Source organism: Oncorhynchus nerka, linkage group LG28, assembly GCF_034236695.1.
Source record: "Oncorhynchus nerka isolate Pitt River linkage group LG28, Oner_Uvic_2.0, whole genome shotgun sequence".
Taxonomy (NCBI): Eukaryota; Metazoa; Chordata; class Actinopteri; order Salmoniformes; family Salmonidae; genus Oncorhynchus; species Oncorhynchus nerka.
The window spans coordinates 24,744,540-24,763,514 of record NC_088423.1 but is presented as its reverse complement, the minus strand read 5'-3'; the positions used below and the strand labels follow the sequence as shown (position 1 = coordinate 24,763,514).

At 42.0% G+C, this 18,975-nt stretch overlaps 3 protein-coding genes across 5 annotated transcripts in view; 1 reads left to right on the top strand and 2 right to left on the bottom strand.

Moving 5' to 3' along the window:
• The first annotated feature begins 1,200 nt into the window (after positions 1 to 1,200).
• LOC115113034 (glutathione S-transferase 3-like) lies at positions 1,201 to 3,928 on the top strand. Its single transcript, XM_029640228.2, has 7 exons — positions 1,201 to 1,308; positions 1,675 to 1,778; positions 1,946 to 1,997; positions 2,078 to 2,210; positions 2,335 to 2,476; positions 2,653 to 2,778; positions 3,278 to 3,928. The coding sequence occupies exons 2-7, from the start codon at positions 1,692 to 1,694 to the stop codon at positions 3,404 to 3,406; spliced, it is 669 nt and encodes a 222-aa protein (XP_029496088.1). The 5' UTR covers positions 1,201 to 1,308; positions 1,675 to 1,691; the 3' UTR covers positions 3,407 to 3,928.
• On the bottom strand, positions 3,590 to 18,814 carry tmem14a (transmembrane protein 14A). 3 transcript variants are annotated; one of them, XM_065012718.1, is made up of 7 exons: positions 18,706 to 18,809; positions 10,315 to 10,426; positions 10,067 to 10,143; positions 4,465 to 4,547; positions 4,258 to 4,359; positions 4,042 to 4,129; positions 3,590 to 3,897 (listed from the first exon to the last, which is right to left on the bottom strand). In XM_065012718.1, exons 4-7 carry the CDS (start codon positions 4,538 to 4,540, stop codon positions 3,849 to 3,851), a joined length of 315 nt encoding a protein of 104 aa, XP_064868790.1. In that variant the 5' UTR covers positions 4,541 to 4,547; positions 10,067 to 10,143; positions 10,315 to 10,426; positions 18,706 to 18,809; the 3' UTR covers positions 3,590 to 3,848. The 3 variants fall into 3 exon arrangements, with proteins under 3 accessions (XP_064868790.1, XP_029496090.1, XP_029496091.1); XM_029640230.2 differs by lacking the exons at positions 10,067 to 10,143; positions 10,315 to 10,426 and having other exon boundaries at positions 18,706 to 18,814; XM_029640231.2 differs by lacking the exons at positions 10,315 to 10,426; positions 18,706 to 18,809 and having other exon boundaries at positions 10,067 to 10,229.
• The window catches only part of LOC115113033 (1-acyl-sn-glycerol-3-phosphate acyltransferase epsilon-like), an 89,969-nt gene continuing 85,018 nt past the window's right edge, over positions 14,025 to 18,975 (bottom strand). The window contains exon 8 of the mRNA XM_065012717.1: positions 14,025 to 14,808. Coding sequence (XP_064868789.1) covers positions 14,576 to 14,808 — 233 coding nt within the window. The 3' untranslated portion in view covers positions 14,025 to 14,575. The remainder of the gene's footprint in view (positions 14,809 to 18,975) is intronic.

The window sequence follows — 18,975 nt, the reverse complement described above, 5'->3', positions numbered from 1 at the left end:
CGGTTTTTCTAATGACTGCCTTGCCTGGTTCACCAACTACTTTGCAGACAGAGTTCAGTGTGTCAAATCGGAGGGCATGTTGTCCGGTCCTCTGGCAGTCTCTATGGGGGTGCAACAGGGTTAAATTCTCGGGCCGACTCTTTTCTCTGTATATATCAATGATGTTGCTCTTGCTGCGGGCGATTCCCTGATCCACCTCTACGCAGACGACACCATTCTGTATACTTCTGGCCCTTCCTTGGACACTGTGCTATCTAACCTCCAAACGAGCTTCAATGCCATACAACACTCCTTCCGTGGCCTCCAACTGCTCTTAAACGCTAGTAAAACCAAATGCATGCTTTTCAACCATTCGCTGCCTGCACCCACACGCCCGACTAGCATCACCACCCTGGATGGTTCCGACCTAGAATATGTGGACATCTATAAGTACCTAGGTGTCTGGCTAGACTGTAAACTCTCCTTCCAGACTCATATCAAACATCTCCAATCTAAAATCAAATCTAGAGTCGGCTTTCTATTCCGCAACAAAGCCTCCTACACTCACGCCTCCAAACTTAACCTAGTAAAACTGACTATCCTACCGATCCTCGACTTCGGCGATGTCATCTACAAAATAGCTTCCAATACTCTACTCAGTGCACTGTGTTTGTAACAGACTTAATGCAGGGTCGAATGGAGTTTGTTCACACGCGCACTTCGGAACAAGGCGCCAATAGTCTCTCGCCAGCTCATGCTTGGCTTTGCACACCTCCTTGCTTGTTCTGCCCACTATGCTTCATGTGTCCCAAGTAAACGACACAGAGTAACTTTCTTAAATTATGGTTATGTATAAGATTAGCAGTGTGGTTGAGGTTTAAAATCTCATTTTAAAAAGAGAAATTGTAGAAATAGTCAGGGTTTAATACTTTGTGGCTGTGGTAACTAGTGTTGACCATTAACAAGGCGACACTCCATCTTAACTCCTCCTCCACATTTACTGGATTTGTTGAACAGTGCAGAAGAGACGTCCCCACCTGCTACGTCATTAATTATAATAATAATTTATGACATTTGTAAAGCACTTTTTATTATACAAGAATAATCTCAAAGTTCATAAAATAAAAGTACAAATATATATATTTTTAAACAAAGCAAATATACAGTGTATAACAATATCAAAGTCTAAGCGGAAAGGTTTAAAAGCTACAACAGTCTGAACAGCCCTGAGATTGTCCGGAAGGAGTTCCAAAGGTGTGGCGTTACATAACTTTGCAAGTGAACTTTTTTGGTGTTCACACAGGTTCATACTTCTCTCCGACACACAAGGTCAGTACTTCTTAAACTTATCTTAAAATTGTAGGTTGATAATTAAACAGACAACCATATGTTTTGTAGGCTTTTTTTCTCTCAACTTTATTGGTTCTAGTTGAGGAGGCTGTATAACAACCGACTGTGATTGGGAATCCCATAGGGCGGTGCACAATTTGTTCTAAACTGACTTGCCTAGTTAAATTTTAAAAAGTTTAAGTAGTCTGATTAAAATGCACAGTAATTTATTTGACACTGTCATTACTTTTAGCAAACAGACAGGGATTTGCCTGCATACACTAAATCTAATGCAATGTATCAAACACAACATTACTGCATTTGCACATGAAAGTGTAATGGAGTGTGGTTGTTTCTTTTTTGTAGTAAACTTCAATTTCACCATGTCTGGAAAAGTGGTGTTGACTTATTTCAATGGGAGGGGGAAAATGGAGTCAATTCGATGGCTTTTAGCGGTTGCTGGAGTTGAGGTAAGTAGGCTGAACAAATACAAAACATGTGGCTGTGGGCTGTTTACAGGACTTGCATTTTCAAGTAGACCTACCCTAAGTGAAATAGTGGACAGGCCTACAGGTGATGCACACAGATGGATCACTAAACTGATGTCGTTCTGAAAATATACATTTTATATCCATAGTTTGAAGAAGTGAATATGACAAAGCACGAGGAATATGTAAAGCTGTTGAGTGGTAAGTTTGTTCACGGTGTTAATAACTCCGATAACATGCTCATTGTGTTGAAGGGTGTTTAATTGTTGGACCCCCCCCAGATGGAGCACTCATGTTTGAGCAAGTTCCATTGGTGGAAATTGATGGAATGAAGCTGGTTCAAACCAAGGCTATCCTAAACTACATAGCAGGGAAATACAATCTTTACGGGAATGACCTAAAAGAACGAGTCATGTATGTATGAATTTTAATGTCATAACTTTTATTTACTTGTTTGGCTGTGTTAGAGGCATAATGGTAGCTGTTTGTACAAAAGGGGGGTAATTCTGCTAAGGGTTTGGTTTTCATTTACCTTTAGGATTGACATGTATTCTGAAGGTGTGAGGGACTTGATGGAAATGATAATGATGTTGCCATTCATTTCACCTGACGCCAAGAAAACTAAACTGGAGGACATTGAGAGGAAAGCTACAAGCCGCTACATTCCCGTGTTCGAAAAGGTACTGCATGCTTTGGGCCTTGGCCAGCTGGGAAGGGTAGAGCTCATTAAAGTAACCTGAACCTAAAGCAGTTTTATTATCATTGCGAAATACCATGTCTGCTAAATGAAAAGGTTGGCACGTCTGTACAAGTTCATGTATTGTCTAATGTGAGGGTGTGCACTGATTTCTTACAGGCTCTTGCTAGCTCCCAGTACCTGGTGGGTTATCAGTTGAGCTGTGCTGATGTCCAGCTACTTGAAATCACCTTGATGTTGGAGGAGAAATTTCCTACAATTCTCTCCAAATTCCCTGTTGTTAAGGTAAAGTTTATTACAAATGTATTTTGAACTTGACAAAATAAGTTGAGACAAGTCTTGATACATTTTAAGTGCATCTCATCAAAACATGTTACAGGTTCACATAACCCAAAAAGCATAAGAATATTGCATACCTGCTGCACATTTTCATACAGATAAACATAAGTCTGGCCATACTATTTCAAATGTACTGCTACAACACCCTGTCTATTTTTAAACGTACTGTACTGCTGCAACACCCTGGGTGTGTCCCAATAATCTCTCAAGTATGCCCTCGTTCACTACTTCCCACAAATCTAAAAACATTGGATTGGTGGAGGCATATTTATTTGACTGTCATTTCCTTTCAAATCGATTAAGGGAAGTGAACCCAGGCACACTTTGGGAGGAAGGAGAGATAATTAGGACATAGTCAGCAGCATATTTGAAAGAAAGGTCAAAAGATCCATAAGATACTTCATTTGATTAATTCTTGATTGGGTGAAAAAAAATTTTTTTTCAGGCTTTTCAAGGGAGGATGAAAAGCCTACCAGCCATTCAGAAGTTCCTGCAGCCAGGCAGCAAGAGAAAGCCTCAACCAGATGACTTATATGTAAAGACTGTGTATGAGGTGTTCAACTTCAAGCACTGATGCTTATCGAAAAAATGTAGAGTTGAAGTGAATATTAGATACAGATTATTCCAGACTGTCATTTCTTGTAACATGTATGAGTAAGGACCAAATTGTTCAAGTAGAACAAGTATTTGTTTTTCAATAATACACAAAAAAGGCTGTTAAACAAAATATCAGCTGTAATTAAACACTACATGTCTGTTCTGAGCTATTCCATAATTTATTAGGTTATTTACAGTAAGGCAGCTAAACATGATTGTCAAACTAAGTAAGTAGTCATACCTTCAGTGCTATAACATTTATTCAGATCAAGTAGTAAATGTTACTGTATTTCTGTTCCCATATTCATTGAACAAATCATTACAAAAACAATTTTGGCAAGCACAAACAATGTGCAAATGGAACTTCATCCCTTGCAGTGATATTTTCAGTCTCACTTTAGACAGTTGTGTTGTTCAAATCACATTACAATCACGCCCATGAAGAGAAGTCGCAGGACCATCAGCAAACTGAATAAAGAAACCACATATGATAACTTCATTGATTGTACAACTTAATTATTTAATTTGAAACATTCCAACAGGGTCAAAATACAATGAAAATAAGTTAAATGTAACCAATACTGAGTATAGTGCACATTTGGTGATTCTCACCTTAGTCCTGTCATGATGCCAGCTGGCATTATTTTCCCAGATTTCTTGAATCTCATTCCCATCACTATTGTCAGCGCTCCTGAGGCAACTGGAAAAAATAAAGATTTATACATTTATGAAATGCTATTTAAAGACATGTCAAGGCCTAAAATAATTAATTATATTTCATTCAGGTTTTTGGTGACCTACACATCCCAGCAAAGCAGGCATACTTACCGAGGGAGTAGAAAGTCTTGGTTGGGTCATATGAAATCATTAAGGCCCCATAGGCAGCTATGCTGCCAAACAATATCCCAGCTATCAGTGACATGACACTACCTGTAGTAAAAAAATAAATATCTATTACTTTACAAGGTCAATGAAACAATGAGACAAATTCATGTTGCTTTGTGTATTTTGAAATGCTTCGCTGGAAACTCCTACCTTTTTTCTTGTACCCCATGAATCCCCCCAGGGCTATGGCTGCAGCATAGCCAAATCCAAGCCAGTCAATTGCCATTGCAGTGCTGTGGAACAGGAGTATTGGGACACATCAATAAATCTTCTTACGGCTTCCGCATATTTCGGTTCGGCTGGCTTCGACTAGGCGAACCGAAAGAATGTGCTCACATAGCCCTTCACTTGAAAATCAAGAAAAAAAAGATGCCCTAGCATTGGAGCAGTTTTTCCTAGAGAGGAAATGTCAAAGCGAGGGATATCTGGGTCCAAAATCAGATTGTTCATCTGCCCTCTCATTGGCTAGAATGGTCCCGACTGCCTTCCATTTTTGAAGACATATATTTTCATAACGGCCACTAGAGTATCTGGTCTATATAATGGATCATCTGTAGTATTTCTCAAGTGAAAGATTGGGTTAGTTTTCATGCACAGACACTCACCAGGTCATAACATTACATTTTTGGTCCACCAGCCAGTCAGATGTTTTATTTTTGCTGCTAAAATTACACCAACAAAAGACCACAAAAAAATATGCACATGACTTGTAATGTTTCTAAAACAATACATTTATTTCTAATGTGGTATATTGTATAATTACATTTTTGTGACCGGAGTCTTGTAAGCAAAATATCACAGATGAGAAACATTTTCACCTGCCCCTTTAAGGGCGGGAGGTTATTGTGATAGTGAGACTCCGGTCATGTTTGTGCCTGTGAGATTGAGCCTTATTAGTAGAAGTATTGTCTTATGGAGCCAGATACCTGCCAAAAGCTTGAACATATGTCAAATCAAATCAAATTTATTTATATAGCCCTTCGTACATCAGCTGATATCTCAAAGTGCTGTACAGAAACCCAGCCTAAAACCCCAAACAGCAAGCAATGCAGGTGTAGAAGCACGGTGGCTAGGAAAAACTCCCTAGAATATGTATTGTTAGGATCGTAAGAAAAACCATGGGTGAAACAGGAATGTAAATGTGCAATTTAATCTGTGAACATACAAACACCATGTAATGATTATAGACCTTTAGGCTTGAACAAATCTTGTGTTGCAATTCTGATGTACAATAATACCTTTCAGAGTTTTGGCAGTTTCATCTCACCAACAAAAAACGTACACCAAACGGTCTGTTAGGAGTGCTACTCGAACAAGCATAACGCAGTATAAAAATTAAAAAACAGAAGTCAGGGAACCCAGAAAAAGGTATTCTGCACGTTTTCAAGTTAAAAGTCTCCATTCTCTATTACTCCTGTTGAGTTGACTTCACATTTAGGTAGCTACGGTAATGGATTTGTTTAGATAGCACTAGCTGTATTATGCCTACAACAGTTAAGTTTCATGTATCTCCACAGCATGGGCATGTCGCTGGGTGAAGTGGACATCCCCATCCATGCACCTTATCAAAATATGACTAATTCAGTATTGCACCATCCCATTCTCTGGGCTCTGTCTGAAATCCTAACCAGTAGTATATACCAGGAATAATGAAACACAGAATTATAATAGATGTTTGGTGAATCTATGAATTATGTATGACCACTGGAGTCTTAGCCACTCAATATTTTTTTATATAATATTTTGATATTTATTTCATCACTCAAAATCTTGCTAAAGCATATTCTGTAGGAGTTAATATGAATTTCAAATAATTTGACATCATTTATATGAATCGGGTCATGAACATATGGACATTGAAATGAACAAGGGAGAGGTTAAATGTTGCAGTGGAGCTTAGGCAGTCTCCGTATAGGCCATTCCTCCCATTGTGACACTGCTGCCCAGTTGAAGAGCTTGTGAACTCCATGCAGCACCACAGCACAATGCGCCTTGAGGAAAAGCACCCCTCAGCCTCAGAAGATGACCTTCTGGAGTCATGCGTTAATAGTAATTTTACCCTAACGTAGGCCTATTTGCCTACTAGCCAAATAAAGTGCAGAGCATGCATGATGTGTGCAACACATCATTCCAACGTATTTGAACATTTACTTTCATCCTTCAGTTCAGTTAGTCAGTATGTCATCCATTCAGTCATTTGTCTGAGTTGCAATAGGAACCAAATCAAAGAGAATAGAACAGTCTTATCCATTTGTTTATTGAAATGCATGTGTGTTCACTTTAATAATAAAATGTTTAATATAGGCCTATCCAAATAAAGAAATTAGTCATTCAACTTGTAGGCATTGCAATTTAGAGTATTTTGGGTACTTCATTTTGGCTACTGGTGTCTTGCGGAATCATTTTGTAACTCTATTTGTGTTGAACTGTTTTTATTATAGAGTAGGCCGTCATTGTACATAATAATGTGTTCTTAACTGATTTGCCTAGTTTAATAAAGGTTAAATCAAATAAAACAAAGAGACAAGCTCACAGGCCTCTAAATACAGCCTCTAAATAAATGTGAAAAAAATAGTTGAAGCAGCACGTCAGTGACTGATAGGGAAAAAAGATCTGGTAATAAGAATAGGCTATAGATAGTCTTGACCATTTGGGACCCCTTGGCTATTTCGCTCAGGACAGGTTACAGCCAAGACTTAATCAATATTTTGTTTTGTGTTTTGAAATGGATATAGCCTCTGCGTGATGGGGTTGTGCAACGCAAATGGCTATAACAAGCATATATAGAGTGGAATTCCTTAATATAAAACAGTCGAAATGCCTAATATGAGGCCTACAGTCCGTGCTCCCAAATACTGGAAAACGTGTGATTCATTAGGTTACATGATCACCACAATAGCCCCACGCGACTATAAAAATAAATTATGCAATTATATGGCCATTAACGTCTTGGTGACAGGGGGGCAGTATTGAGTAGCTTGGATGAATAAGGTGCCCAGAGTAAACTGCCTGCTACTCTGTCCCAGATGCTAATATATGCATATTATTAGTAGTATTGGATAGAAAACACTCTGAAGTTTCTAAAACTGTTTGAATGATGTCTGTGAAGTATAACAGAACTCATATGGCAGGCAAAAACCTGAGACAAATCTAACCAGGAAGTGGGAAATCTGAGGTTTTGTAGTTTCATTTAAGTGACTGCCTATCCAATATGCTGTGTCTATGGGGCCAGATTGCACTTCCCAAGGCTTCCAGCAGATGTCAACAGTCTTTAGAAAGTTGTTTGAGGCTTCTATTGTGGAAGGGTGTCGGATAAGAGCTGTTCCAACAAGTGGACTAGGCTGAGCCCAATCAGGTGATTACTGCGCGGTCACGCGGGTGTGCTGTTCCCTCTTTTTCCTCTGTAATGAATACGCTATTGTCCGGTTGGAATATTATTGAAGATTTATTATAAGAAGACCCTAAGAATTGATTGTAAATATCGTTTGACATGTTTCTACAAACTGTAATGGAACTCTGGACTTTTTGTCTGGATTTCGCGCTCGCGCAATGTGCCTTTGGAATAGTGAACTAAACGTGCGAACAAAACGCAGGTATTTGGACATAATTATGGACGTAATTGAACATTTCTTATGGAAGTGGGAGTCCTGGGAGTGCAAAGGTAAGTGAATATTTATAATGCTATTTATGAATTTTGTTGCCTCCACAATTTGATGGGTAACTGTATGGCTTGCTTTTGTGGCTGAACGCTGTTCTCAGATGATTGAATATTGTGCTTTTGCCGTAAAGCTTTTTTGAAATCTGACACATCGGTTGCATTAAAGAACAAGTTTATCTTTAATTCTATGTAAAACATGCATTTCTGAACATGGCACCAATGTAAACTGAGGTTTTTGGATATAAATATGAACTTGATCGAACAAAACATACATGTATTGTGTAACATTGAGTCCTGGGAGTGTCATCTGATGAAGATTGTCAAAGGTTAGTGATTAATTTGATCTATATTTCTGGTTTTTGTGACACCTCTCTTTGGTTGGAAAATGGCTGAATGCTTTCTGTGACTAGTTGCTGACCTAACATAATGATATGTTCTGCTTTCGCCGAAAAGCCTTTTTGAAATTGGACACTGTGGTTGGATTAACGAGAAACGTATCTTTAAAATGGTGTAAAATACTTGTATGGTTGAGGAATTTTAATTATGAGATTTGTTGTTTTGAATTTTGGCGCCCTTCAATTTCACTGGCTGTTGGCGAGGTTGGACGCTATTGTCCCGAACGATCCCAGAGAAGTTAAATAACACACAACAGCATGGCATATTTAGATAGTGGATTAGACTCAACAGCCTTAGTTTCTCAAACGACTGCCTCACCAACTACTCCTTAGATATAGTTCAGTGTGTCAAATCGGAGGGCCTGTTGTCCGGACCTCTGGCAGTCAATGGGGGTGCCACAGGGTTCAATTCTCGGGCTGACTGTATAGATCAATGATGTCACTCTTGCTGCTGGTGATTCTCTGATCCACCTTTACGAAGACAACACCATTCTGTATACTTCTGGCCCTTCTTTGGACACTGTGTTAACAAACCTCCAGACTAGAGGTCGACCGATTAATCAGAATGGCTAATTAATTAGGGCCGATTTAAAGTTTCCATAACAATCGGAAATCGGTATTATTATTTTTTTAACGCCTTTATTTAACTAGGCAAGTCAGTTAAGAACACATTCTTAACTAGGAACGGTAGGTTAACTGCCTTGTTCAGGGGCAGAACGGCAGATTCTTACCTTGTCAGCTCCGGGATTCAATCTTGCAACCTTACAGTTAACTAGTCCAACGCGCTAACCACCTGCCTCTCATTGCACTCCACGAGGAGCCTGCCTGTTACGTGAATGCAGTAAGAAGCCAAGGTAAGTTGCTAGCTAGCATTAAACTTATCTTATAAAAAAACCAATCAATCATAATCACTAGTTAATTACACATAGTTGATGATATTACTAGTTTATTTAGCGTGTCCTGCTTTGCATATAATCAATGCAATGCAGGGGGATGATTTAACAAAAGCGCATTTGCGAAAAAAGCATAATCGTAGCACGACTGTACCTAACCATAAACACCAAAGCCTTTCTTAAAATAAATACACAGAAGTATATATTTTTAAACCTGCATATTTAGCTAAAATAAATCCAGGTTAGCAGGCAATATTAACCAGGTGAAATTGTGTCACTTCTCTTGCGTTCATTGCACGCAGTCAGGGTATATGCAACAGTTTGGGCAGCCTGGCTCGTTGCAAACTAATTTGCCAGAATTTTAAGAAATTATGACATAACATTGAAGATTGTACAATGTAACAGGAATATTTAGACTTAGGGATGCCACCCGTTAGATAAAATACCAAACAGTTCCGTATTTCACTGAAATAATAAACATTTTGTTTTCGGAATGATAGTTTCCGGATTCGACCATATTAATGACCAAAGGCTCATATTTGTGTGTTATTATATTATAATTAAGTCTATGATTTTATATTTGATAGAGCAGTCTGATTGAGCGGTGGTAGACAGCAGCAGGCTCGTAAGCATTCATTCAAACAGCACTTTCATGCGTTTTGCCAGCAGCTCTTCGCAATGCTTCAAGCAATGAGCAGTTTATGACTTCAAGCCTATCAACTCCCGAGATTAGGCTGGTGTAACCGATGTGAAATGGCTAGCTAGTTAGCGGGGTGCACGCTAATAGCGTTTCAAACATCACTCACTCTGAGACTTCGAGTAGTTGTTCCCCTTACTCTGCATGGGTAACGCTGCTTCGATGGTGGCTGTTGTCGATGTGTTCCTGGTTCGAGCCCAGGTAGGGGCGAGGAGAGGGACGGAAGCTATACTGTTACACTGGCAATACTAAAGTGCTGATAAGAACATCCAATAGTCAAAGGTATATGAAATACAAACGGTATAGAGGGAAATAGTCCTATAAATACTATATTAACTACAACCTAAAACCTCTTACCTTGGAATATTGAAGTCTCATGTTAAAAGGAACCACCAACTTTGATATGTTCTCATGTTCTGAGCAAGGAACTCACACGCGCCGACAGAGATGGCCGCCTCGCTTCGCGTTCCTAGGAAAATATGCAGTTTTTGGTTTTTTTACGTGTTATTTCTTACATTAGTACCCCAGGTCATCTTAGGTTTCATTACATACAGTCGAGAAGAACTACTGAATATAAGATCAGTGTCAACTCACCATCAGTACGACCAAGAACATGTTTTCCGCGACGCGGATCCTGTGTTCTGCCTTACAAACAGGACAACGGAATGGATCGCATGCAGCGACCCAAGAAAACGACTCCGAAAAAGAGGGAAACGTAGCGGTCTTCTGGTCAGACTCCGGACAAGGGCACATCGCGCACCACTCCCCAGCATTCTTCTTGCCAATGTCCAGTCTCTTGACAACAAGGTTGATGAAATCCGAGCAAGGGTAGCATTCCAGAGGGACATCAGAGACTGCAACGTTCTCTGCTTCATGGAAACATGGCTTACTGGGAAGACGCTATCCGATGCGGTGCAGCCAACGGGTTTCTCCACGCATCGCGCCGACAGAAACAAACATCTTTCTGGTAAGAAGAGTGGCGGGGGCATATGCCTCATGACTAACGAGACATGGTGTGATGAAGGAAACATACAGGAACTCAAATCCTTCTGTTCACCTGATTTAGAATTCCTCACAATCAAATGTAGACCGCATTATCTTCCAAGAGAATTCTCTTCGATTATAATCACAGCCGTATATTACCCCCCCAAGCAGACACATCGATGGCTCTGAACGAACTTTATTTAACTCTTTGCAAGCTGGAAACCATTTATCCGGAGGCTGCATTCATTGTAGCTGGGGATTTTAACAAAGCTAATCTGAAAACAAGACTCCCTAAATTTTATCAGCATATCGATTGCGCAACCAGGGGTGGTAAAACCTTGGATCATTGTTACTCTAACTTCCGCGACGCATATAAGGCCCTGCCCCGCCCCCCTTTCGGAAAAGCTGACCACGACTCCATTTTGTTGATCCCTGCCTACAGGCAGAAACTTAAACAAGAGGCTCCCACGCTGAGGTCTGTCCAACGCTGGTCAGACCAAGCTGACTCCACACTCCAAGACTGCTTCCATCACGTGGACTGGGACATGTTTCGTATTGCGTCAGATAAAAATATTGACGAATACGCTGATTCGGTGTGCGAGTTCATTAGAACGTGCGTTGAAGATGTCGATCCCATAACAACGATAAAAACATTCCCTAACCAGAAACCGTGGATTGATGGCAGCATTCGCGTGAAACTGAAAGTGCGAACCACTGCTTTTAATCAGGGCAAGGTGTCTGGCAACATGACCGAATACAAACAGTGCAGCCATTCCCTCCGCAAGGCTATTAAACAAGCTAAGCGTCAGTACAGAGACAAAGTAGAATCTCAATTCAACGGCTCAGACACAAGAGGCATGTGGCAGGGTCTACAGTCAATCATGGACTACAAGAAGAAACCCAGCCCAGTCACGGACCAGGATGTCTTGCTCCCAGGCAGACTAAATAACTTTTTTGCCCGCTTTGAGGACAATACAGTGCCACTGACACGGCCTGCATCGAAAACATGCGGTCTCTCCTTCACTGCAGCCGAGGTGAGTAAGACATTTAAACGTGTTAACCCTCGCAAGGCTGCAGGCCCAGACGGCATCCCCAGCCGCGCCCTCAGAGCATGCGCAGACCAGCTGGCCGGTGTGTTTACGGACATATTCAATAAATCCCTATACCAGTCTGCTGTTCCCACATGCTTCAAGAGGGCCACCATTGTTCCTGTTCCCAAGAAAGCTAAGGTAACTGAGCTAAACGACTACCGCCCGTAGCACTCACTTCCGTCATCATGAAGTGCTTTGAGAGACTAGTCAAGGACCATATCACCTCACCTACCTGACACCCTAGACCCACTCCAATTTGCTTACCGCCCAAATAGGTCCACAGACGATGCAATCTCAACCACACTGCACACTGCCCTAACCCACCTGGACAAGAGGAATACCTATGTGAGAATGCTGTTCATCGACTACAGCTCGGCATTCAACACCATAGTACCCTCCAAGCTCGTCATCAAGCTCGAGACCCTGGGTCTCGACCCCCCCCTGTGCAACTGGGTACTGGACTTCCTGACGGGCCGCCCCCAGGTGGTGAGGGTAGGCAACAACATCTCCTCCACGCTGATCCTCAACACGGGGGGCCCCACAAGGGTGCGTTCTGAGCCCTCTCCTGTACTCCCTGTTCACCCACGACTGCGTGGCCACGCACGCCTCCAACTCAATCATCAAGTTTGCGGACGACACAACAGTGGTAGGCTTGATTACCAACAACGACGAGACGGCCTACAGGGAGGAGGTGAGGGCCCTCGGAGTGTGGTGTCAGGAAAATAACCTCACACTCAACGTCAACAAAACTAAGGAGATGATTGTGGACTTCAGGAAACAGCAGAGGGAACACCCCCCTATCCACATCGATGGAACAGTAGTGGAGAGGGTAGCAAGTTTTAAGTTCCTCGGCATACACATCACAGACAAACTAAATTGGTCCACTCACACTGACAGCGTCGTGAAGAAGGCGCAGCAGCGCCTCTTCAACCTCAGGAGGCTGAAGAAATTCGGCTTGTCACCAAAAGCACTCACAAACTTCTACAGATGCACAATCGAGAGCATCCTGGTGGGCTGTATCACCGCCTGGTACGGCAACTGCTCCGCCCTCAACCGTAAGGCTCTCCAGAGGGTAGTGAGGTCTGCACAACGCATCACCGGGGGCAAACTACCTGCCCTCCAGGACACCTACACCACCCGATGTTACAGGAAGGCCATTACATTTACATTACATTTAAGTCATTTAGCAGACGCTCTTATCCAGAGCGACTTACAAATTGGTGCGTTCACCTTAAGACATCCAGTGGAACAGCCACTTTACAATAGTGCATCTAAATCTTTTAAGGGGGGTGAGAAGGATTACTTTATCCTATCCTAGGTATTCCTGAAAGAGGTGGGGTTTCAGGTGTCTCCGGAAGGTGGTGATTGACTCCGCTGTCCTGGCGTCGTGAGGGAGTTTGTTCCACCATTGGGGGGCCAGAGCAGCGAACAGTTTTGACTGGGCTGCGCGGGAACTGTACTTCCTCAGTGGTAGGGAGGCGAGCAGGCCAGAGGTGGATGAACGCAGTGCCCTTGTTTGGGTGTAGGGCCTGATCAGAGCCTGGAGGTACTGAGGTGCCGTTCCCCTCACAGCTCCGTAGGCAAGCACCATGGTCTTTTAGCGGATGCGAGCTTCAACTGGAAGCCAGTGGAGAGAGCGGAGGAGCGGGGTGACGTGAGAGAACTTGGGAAGGTTGAACACCAGACGGGCTGCGGCGTTCTGGATGAGTTGTAGGGGTTTAATGGCACAGGCAGGGAGCCCAGCCAACAGCGAGTTGCAGTAATCCAGACGGAGATGACAAGTGCCTGGATTAGGACCTGCGCTGCTTCCTGTGTGAGGCAGGGTCGTACTCTGCGGATGTTGTAGAGCATGAACCTACAAGAACGGGCCACCGCCTTGATGTTAGTTGAGAACGACAGGGTGTTGTCCAGGATCACGCCAAGGTTCTTAGCGCTCTGGGAGGAGGACACAATGGAGTTGTCAACCGTGATGGCGAGATCATGGAATGGGCAGTCCTTCCCGGGAGGAAGAGCAGCTCCGTCTTGCCGAGGTTCAGCTTGAGGTGGTGATCCGTCATCCACACTGATATGTCTGCCAGACATGCAGAGATGCGATTCGCCACCTGGTCATCAGAAGGGGGAAAGGAGAAGATTAATTGTGTGTCATCTGCATAGCAATGATAGGAGAGACCATGTGAGGTTATGACAGAGCCAAGTGACTTGGTGTATAGCGAGAAAAGGAGAGGGCCTAGAACAGAGCCCTGGGGACGCCAGTGGTGAGAGCGCGTGGTGAGGAGACAGATTCTCGCCACGCCACCTGGTAGGAGCGACCTGTCAGGTAGGACGCAATCCAAGCGTGGGCCGCGCCGGAGATGCCCAACTCGGAGAGGGTGGAGAGGAGGATCTGATGGTTCACAGTATCGAAGGCAGCCGATAGGTCTAGAAGGATGAGAGCAGAGGAGAGAGAGTTAGCTTTAGCAGTGCGGAGGGCCTCCGTGATACAGAGAAGAGCAGTCTCAGTTGAATGACTAGTCTTGAAACCTGACTGATTTGGATCAAGAAGGTCATTCTGAGAGAGATAGCGGGAGAGCTGGCCAAGGACGGCACGTTCGAGAGTTTTGGAGAGAAAAGAAAGAAGGGATACTGGTCTGTAGTTGTTGACATCGGAGGGATCGAGTGTAGGTTTTTTCAGAAGGGGTGCAACTCTCGCTCTCTTGAAGACAGAAGGGACGTAGCCAGCGGTCAGGGATGAGTTGATGAGCGAGGTGAGGTAAGGGAGAAGGTCTCCGGAAATGGTCTGGAGAAGAGAGGAGGGAATAGGGTCAAGCGGGCAGGTTGTTGGGCGGCCGGCCGTCACAAGACGCGAGATTTCATCTGGAGAGAGAGGGGAGAAAGAGGTCAGAGCACAGGGTAGGGCAGTGTGAGCAGAACCAGCGGTGTCGTTTGATTTAGTAAACGAGGATTGGATGTCGTCGACCTTCTTCCGGCCATAAAGATCATCAAGGACATCAACCACCCGAACCACTGCCTGTTCACCCCGCTATCATCCAGAAGGCGAGGTCAGTACAGGTGCATCAAAGCTGGGACCGAGAGACTGAAAAACAGCTTCTATCTCAAGGCCATCAGACTGTTAAACAGCCACCATTAACATTGAGTGTCTGCTGCCAACACACTGTCATTGACACTGACCCAACTCCAGCCACTTTAATAATGGGAATTGATGGGGAATGATGTAAATATATCACTAGCCACTTTAAACAATGCTACCTTATATAATGTTACTTACCCTACATTATTCATCTCATATGCATACGTATATACTGTACTCTACATCATCGACTGCATCCTTATGTAATACATGTATCACTAGCCACTTTAACTATGCCACTTTGTTTACTTTGTCTACATACTCATCTCATATGTATATACTGTACTCGATACCATCTACTGTATGCTGCTCTGTACCATCACTCATTCATATATCCTTATGTACATATTCTTTATCCCCTTACACTGTGTATAAGACAGTAGTTTTAGAATTGTTAGTTAGATTACTCGTTGGTTATCACTGCATTGTCGGAACTAGAAGCACAAGCATTTCGCTACACTCACATTAACATCTGCTAACCATGTGTATGTGACAAATAACATTTGATTTGATTTGAAACATTCGCTTTCTTACATGGCACAAATTGCACTTTTACTTTCTTCTCCAACACTTTGTTTTTGCATTCTTTAAACCAAATTGAACATGTTTCATTATTTATTTGAGGCTAAATTGATTTTTATTGATGTATTATATTAAGTTCAAATAAGTGTTCATTCCGTATTGTTGTAATTGTCATTATTACAAATAAATAAATAGAAATTGGCCGATTAATTGGTATCAGCTTTTTTTTGGTCCTCCAATAATCGGTATCGGTCGACCTCTACTCCAGACGAGCTTCAATACCATACAACACTCCTTCCGTGGCCTCCAACTGCTCTTAAATGCAAGTAAAACTAGATGCAACCGATCACTGCCCACACCCGCCCGACTAGCATCACTACTCTGGACGGTTCTGCCTTAGAATATGTGGACAACTACAAATACTACAAACTACAAACAACTACAAAAAACAAACTACAAATGGTTAGTCTGTAAACTCTCCTTCCAAACCCACATTAAGCATCTCCAATCCAAAATTAAATCTAGAATCAGCTTCCTATTTTGCAACAAAGCCTCCTTCACTCATGCTGCCAAACATACCCTCGTAAAACTGACTATCCTACTGATAGGTGAAAATTGTCTGTTAATTGAATGATTATAGAATATTCTGCCCTGAAACATATAATTGTATGGAATTGATTAGAATGTATGAAATCATAATAAAAAAAGGTGTAGTCCTAGTCAGAATTAGGGTAAAAGGGCCTTTTTGGTATTTTAAACACAGACTGTCTGAGCTTGGTGCCGACCTGACTAGAGATTTGGGAGAGAACGGGGAGTACGTCTCAAGGACAAAGTCACCATCTCTGTCGGCTGGGAAGTGAGACAGACAGTGTGTGCGTAGCAGGACATGTGTGTGCGTATGTTTGTGTGTATGTGTGTGTGTATGTTTGTGTGTATGTGTGTGCATATGTGTGTGCGTATGTGTGGGCATGAGAAGTCAGTATAAAATGAATTGATTTGTATTCTTGACTTCAGAACGTTCCGTGAATAAACCTTTTTCACCATTTAGCTGGTCCTCCGTCTGTTTCATTCGACCAGGATCTTACAAATTCTGGTTTGCAGACAGAGTAATATAATTAAATTGGGTGATGTACCTGGAGAACATAATTCTCTTATCACCTACCGATCCTTGACTTCGGCAATGTAATTTACAAAATGGTCTCCGACACTCTACTCAGCAAACTGGACGCATCCAGTCTATCACAGTGCCATCCGTTTTTTCACCAAAGCCCCATATACACTGCCCACCACTGCGACCTGTATGCTCTCTTTGGCTGGCCCTTGCTTCATATTCGTCACCAAACCCACTGGCTCCAGGTCATCTATGTCTTTTCTAGGTAAAGCCCTGCCTTATCTCAGCTCACTGGTCACCATAGCAACACCCACCCGTAGCACGCACTCCAGCAGGTATATTTCACTGGTATATTTCACTGGTCATCCCCAAAGCCAACTGCTCTTTTGGCCACTTTTCCTTCCAGTTCTCTGCTGCCATTGACTGTAAGGAATTGCAAAAATCACTGAAGCTGGAGACGTATATCTCCCTCAATAATTTTAAGAATCAGCTGTCAGAGAAGCTTACCGATCATTGCACCTGTACACACCTGTACACAGCCCATCTGTAAATAGCCCACCCAACTACCTCATCCCCATATTGTTATTTATGTTTGCTATTTTGCACCCCAGTATCTCTACTTGCACATCATCATCTGCACATCTATCACTCCAGTGTTAATGCTAAATTGTAATTATTCCGCCACTATGGCCTATTTACTGCTTTACCTCCCTAATCTTACTACATTTGCACACACTGTATATAGATTTTTTTCTATTGTGTTATTGACTGTACGTGTGTTTTTGCCGCACTGCTTTGCTTTATCTTGGCCAGGTTGCAGTTGTAGATGAGAACTTGTTCTCAACTGGCCTACATGGTTAAATAATGGTGAAATAAAATATACAAAATATAAATAAATAAAATAGGCCTGGACTAAATCATATTTACTTTATATTTTGCAGCTCAGGTGGTTATTCTAGACAAGGCTCTTCTGTTTCTTTATCATTCTCACACAAATAATTTGTTGAAGGCCCAAGCCTATATATACTATGGCATCTACTGGTATAAACGGCATTATCGAATGCAGTTCTAAAACAAGCTACAGACTTTTATTTTGGAAATTAAACCAGAAGCAAACTAATGTCTGGGCTAGAGTTGCTTAACATAGGCGGCGCGTGGGTATCAAGTTAGAGGAAGTAAACGTTTTAGCATAAACATGCACCATTATAATAAAGTAATTCCATGAATCCTCGTATTTGCAGACGTATGTAATATATCCTACTATTACTAATGTGATGATTGGATAGTGATAATTTAGGCTAACAATAACTCAATCACTGTTCGAAAAAAAGACTGTTCAACGGAGCGAGTAGTGTCATAGATTAGGTTTATCAAATACATTTCATGCAATACTACTACACACTGACTGGAGACAGCATAATGTTTTTAATACGAGAAACTACAGGGTAGCCTACTCTGCTGACGCTTACAAACAGATCAATAAAAACGACGTTGTCTGATCCATATACTAGGCCTAAGAAAAGGGGAGATACAAATACAATATGACGTCCACCTAACCTGGAGTGGGAAATTATTGTCCAAAAACAAACCAAAGTGGCACTGACTCAATGATAAAGACAGTGAATTTAGGGTGGATTTATGTTTCTATAACTGTATCGCAATTGAGACTCGATTTGCGTTTTGATGGGAGTATTTGGCTTTTTAAGCTTCTAAAGTAATTTCGCCCATTAAAACAGACCATGTGGGGTACTTGGACTGCAAAGAGTAACGTTCAGTTAGTCCAACGTTAGGCTACAAAATAATAGCTAGCTACATCTAGCAAGCTAGCGAACAGAAAGGGACACAACACTTGACAAAACAACACTTGATATATATGTTTGCATACTACTCAGATTTGAAAATAATAAACTTACCTGGTATTTGCTCATTTAAACGTAAAACAAATGAGTTAGAAAGCGTAGACGCTTGTGGTCCCAATGTTTACTGTTCGGAAGTAGGAAGGGATCACTACTATTCTGCAAGCAGCACTAACGATGACGTCACTTTCATATGGTAATGAGCAAAACTTCAAAATAAAAGCTCGCAAAAGATATTACATTTTAATCAATGTCGATTTTTGTTGTGCTTATAAGCAAATGCAAAAACATTAGTTTAAGACCTGTATGGAAAAATACAATGCTCAA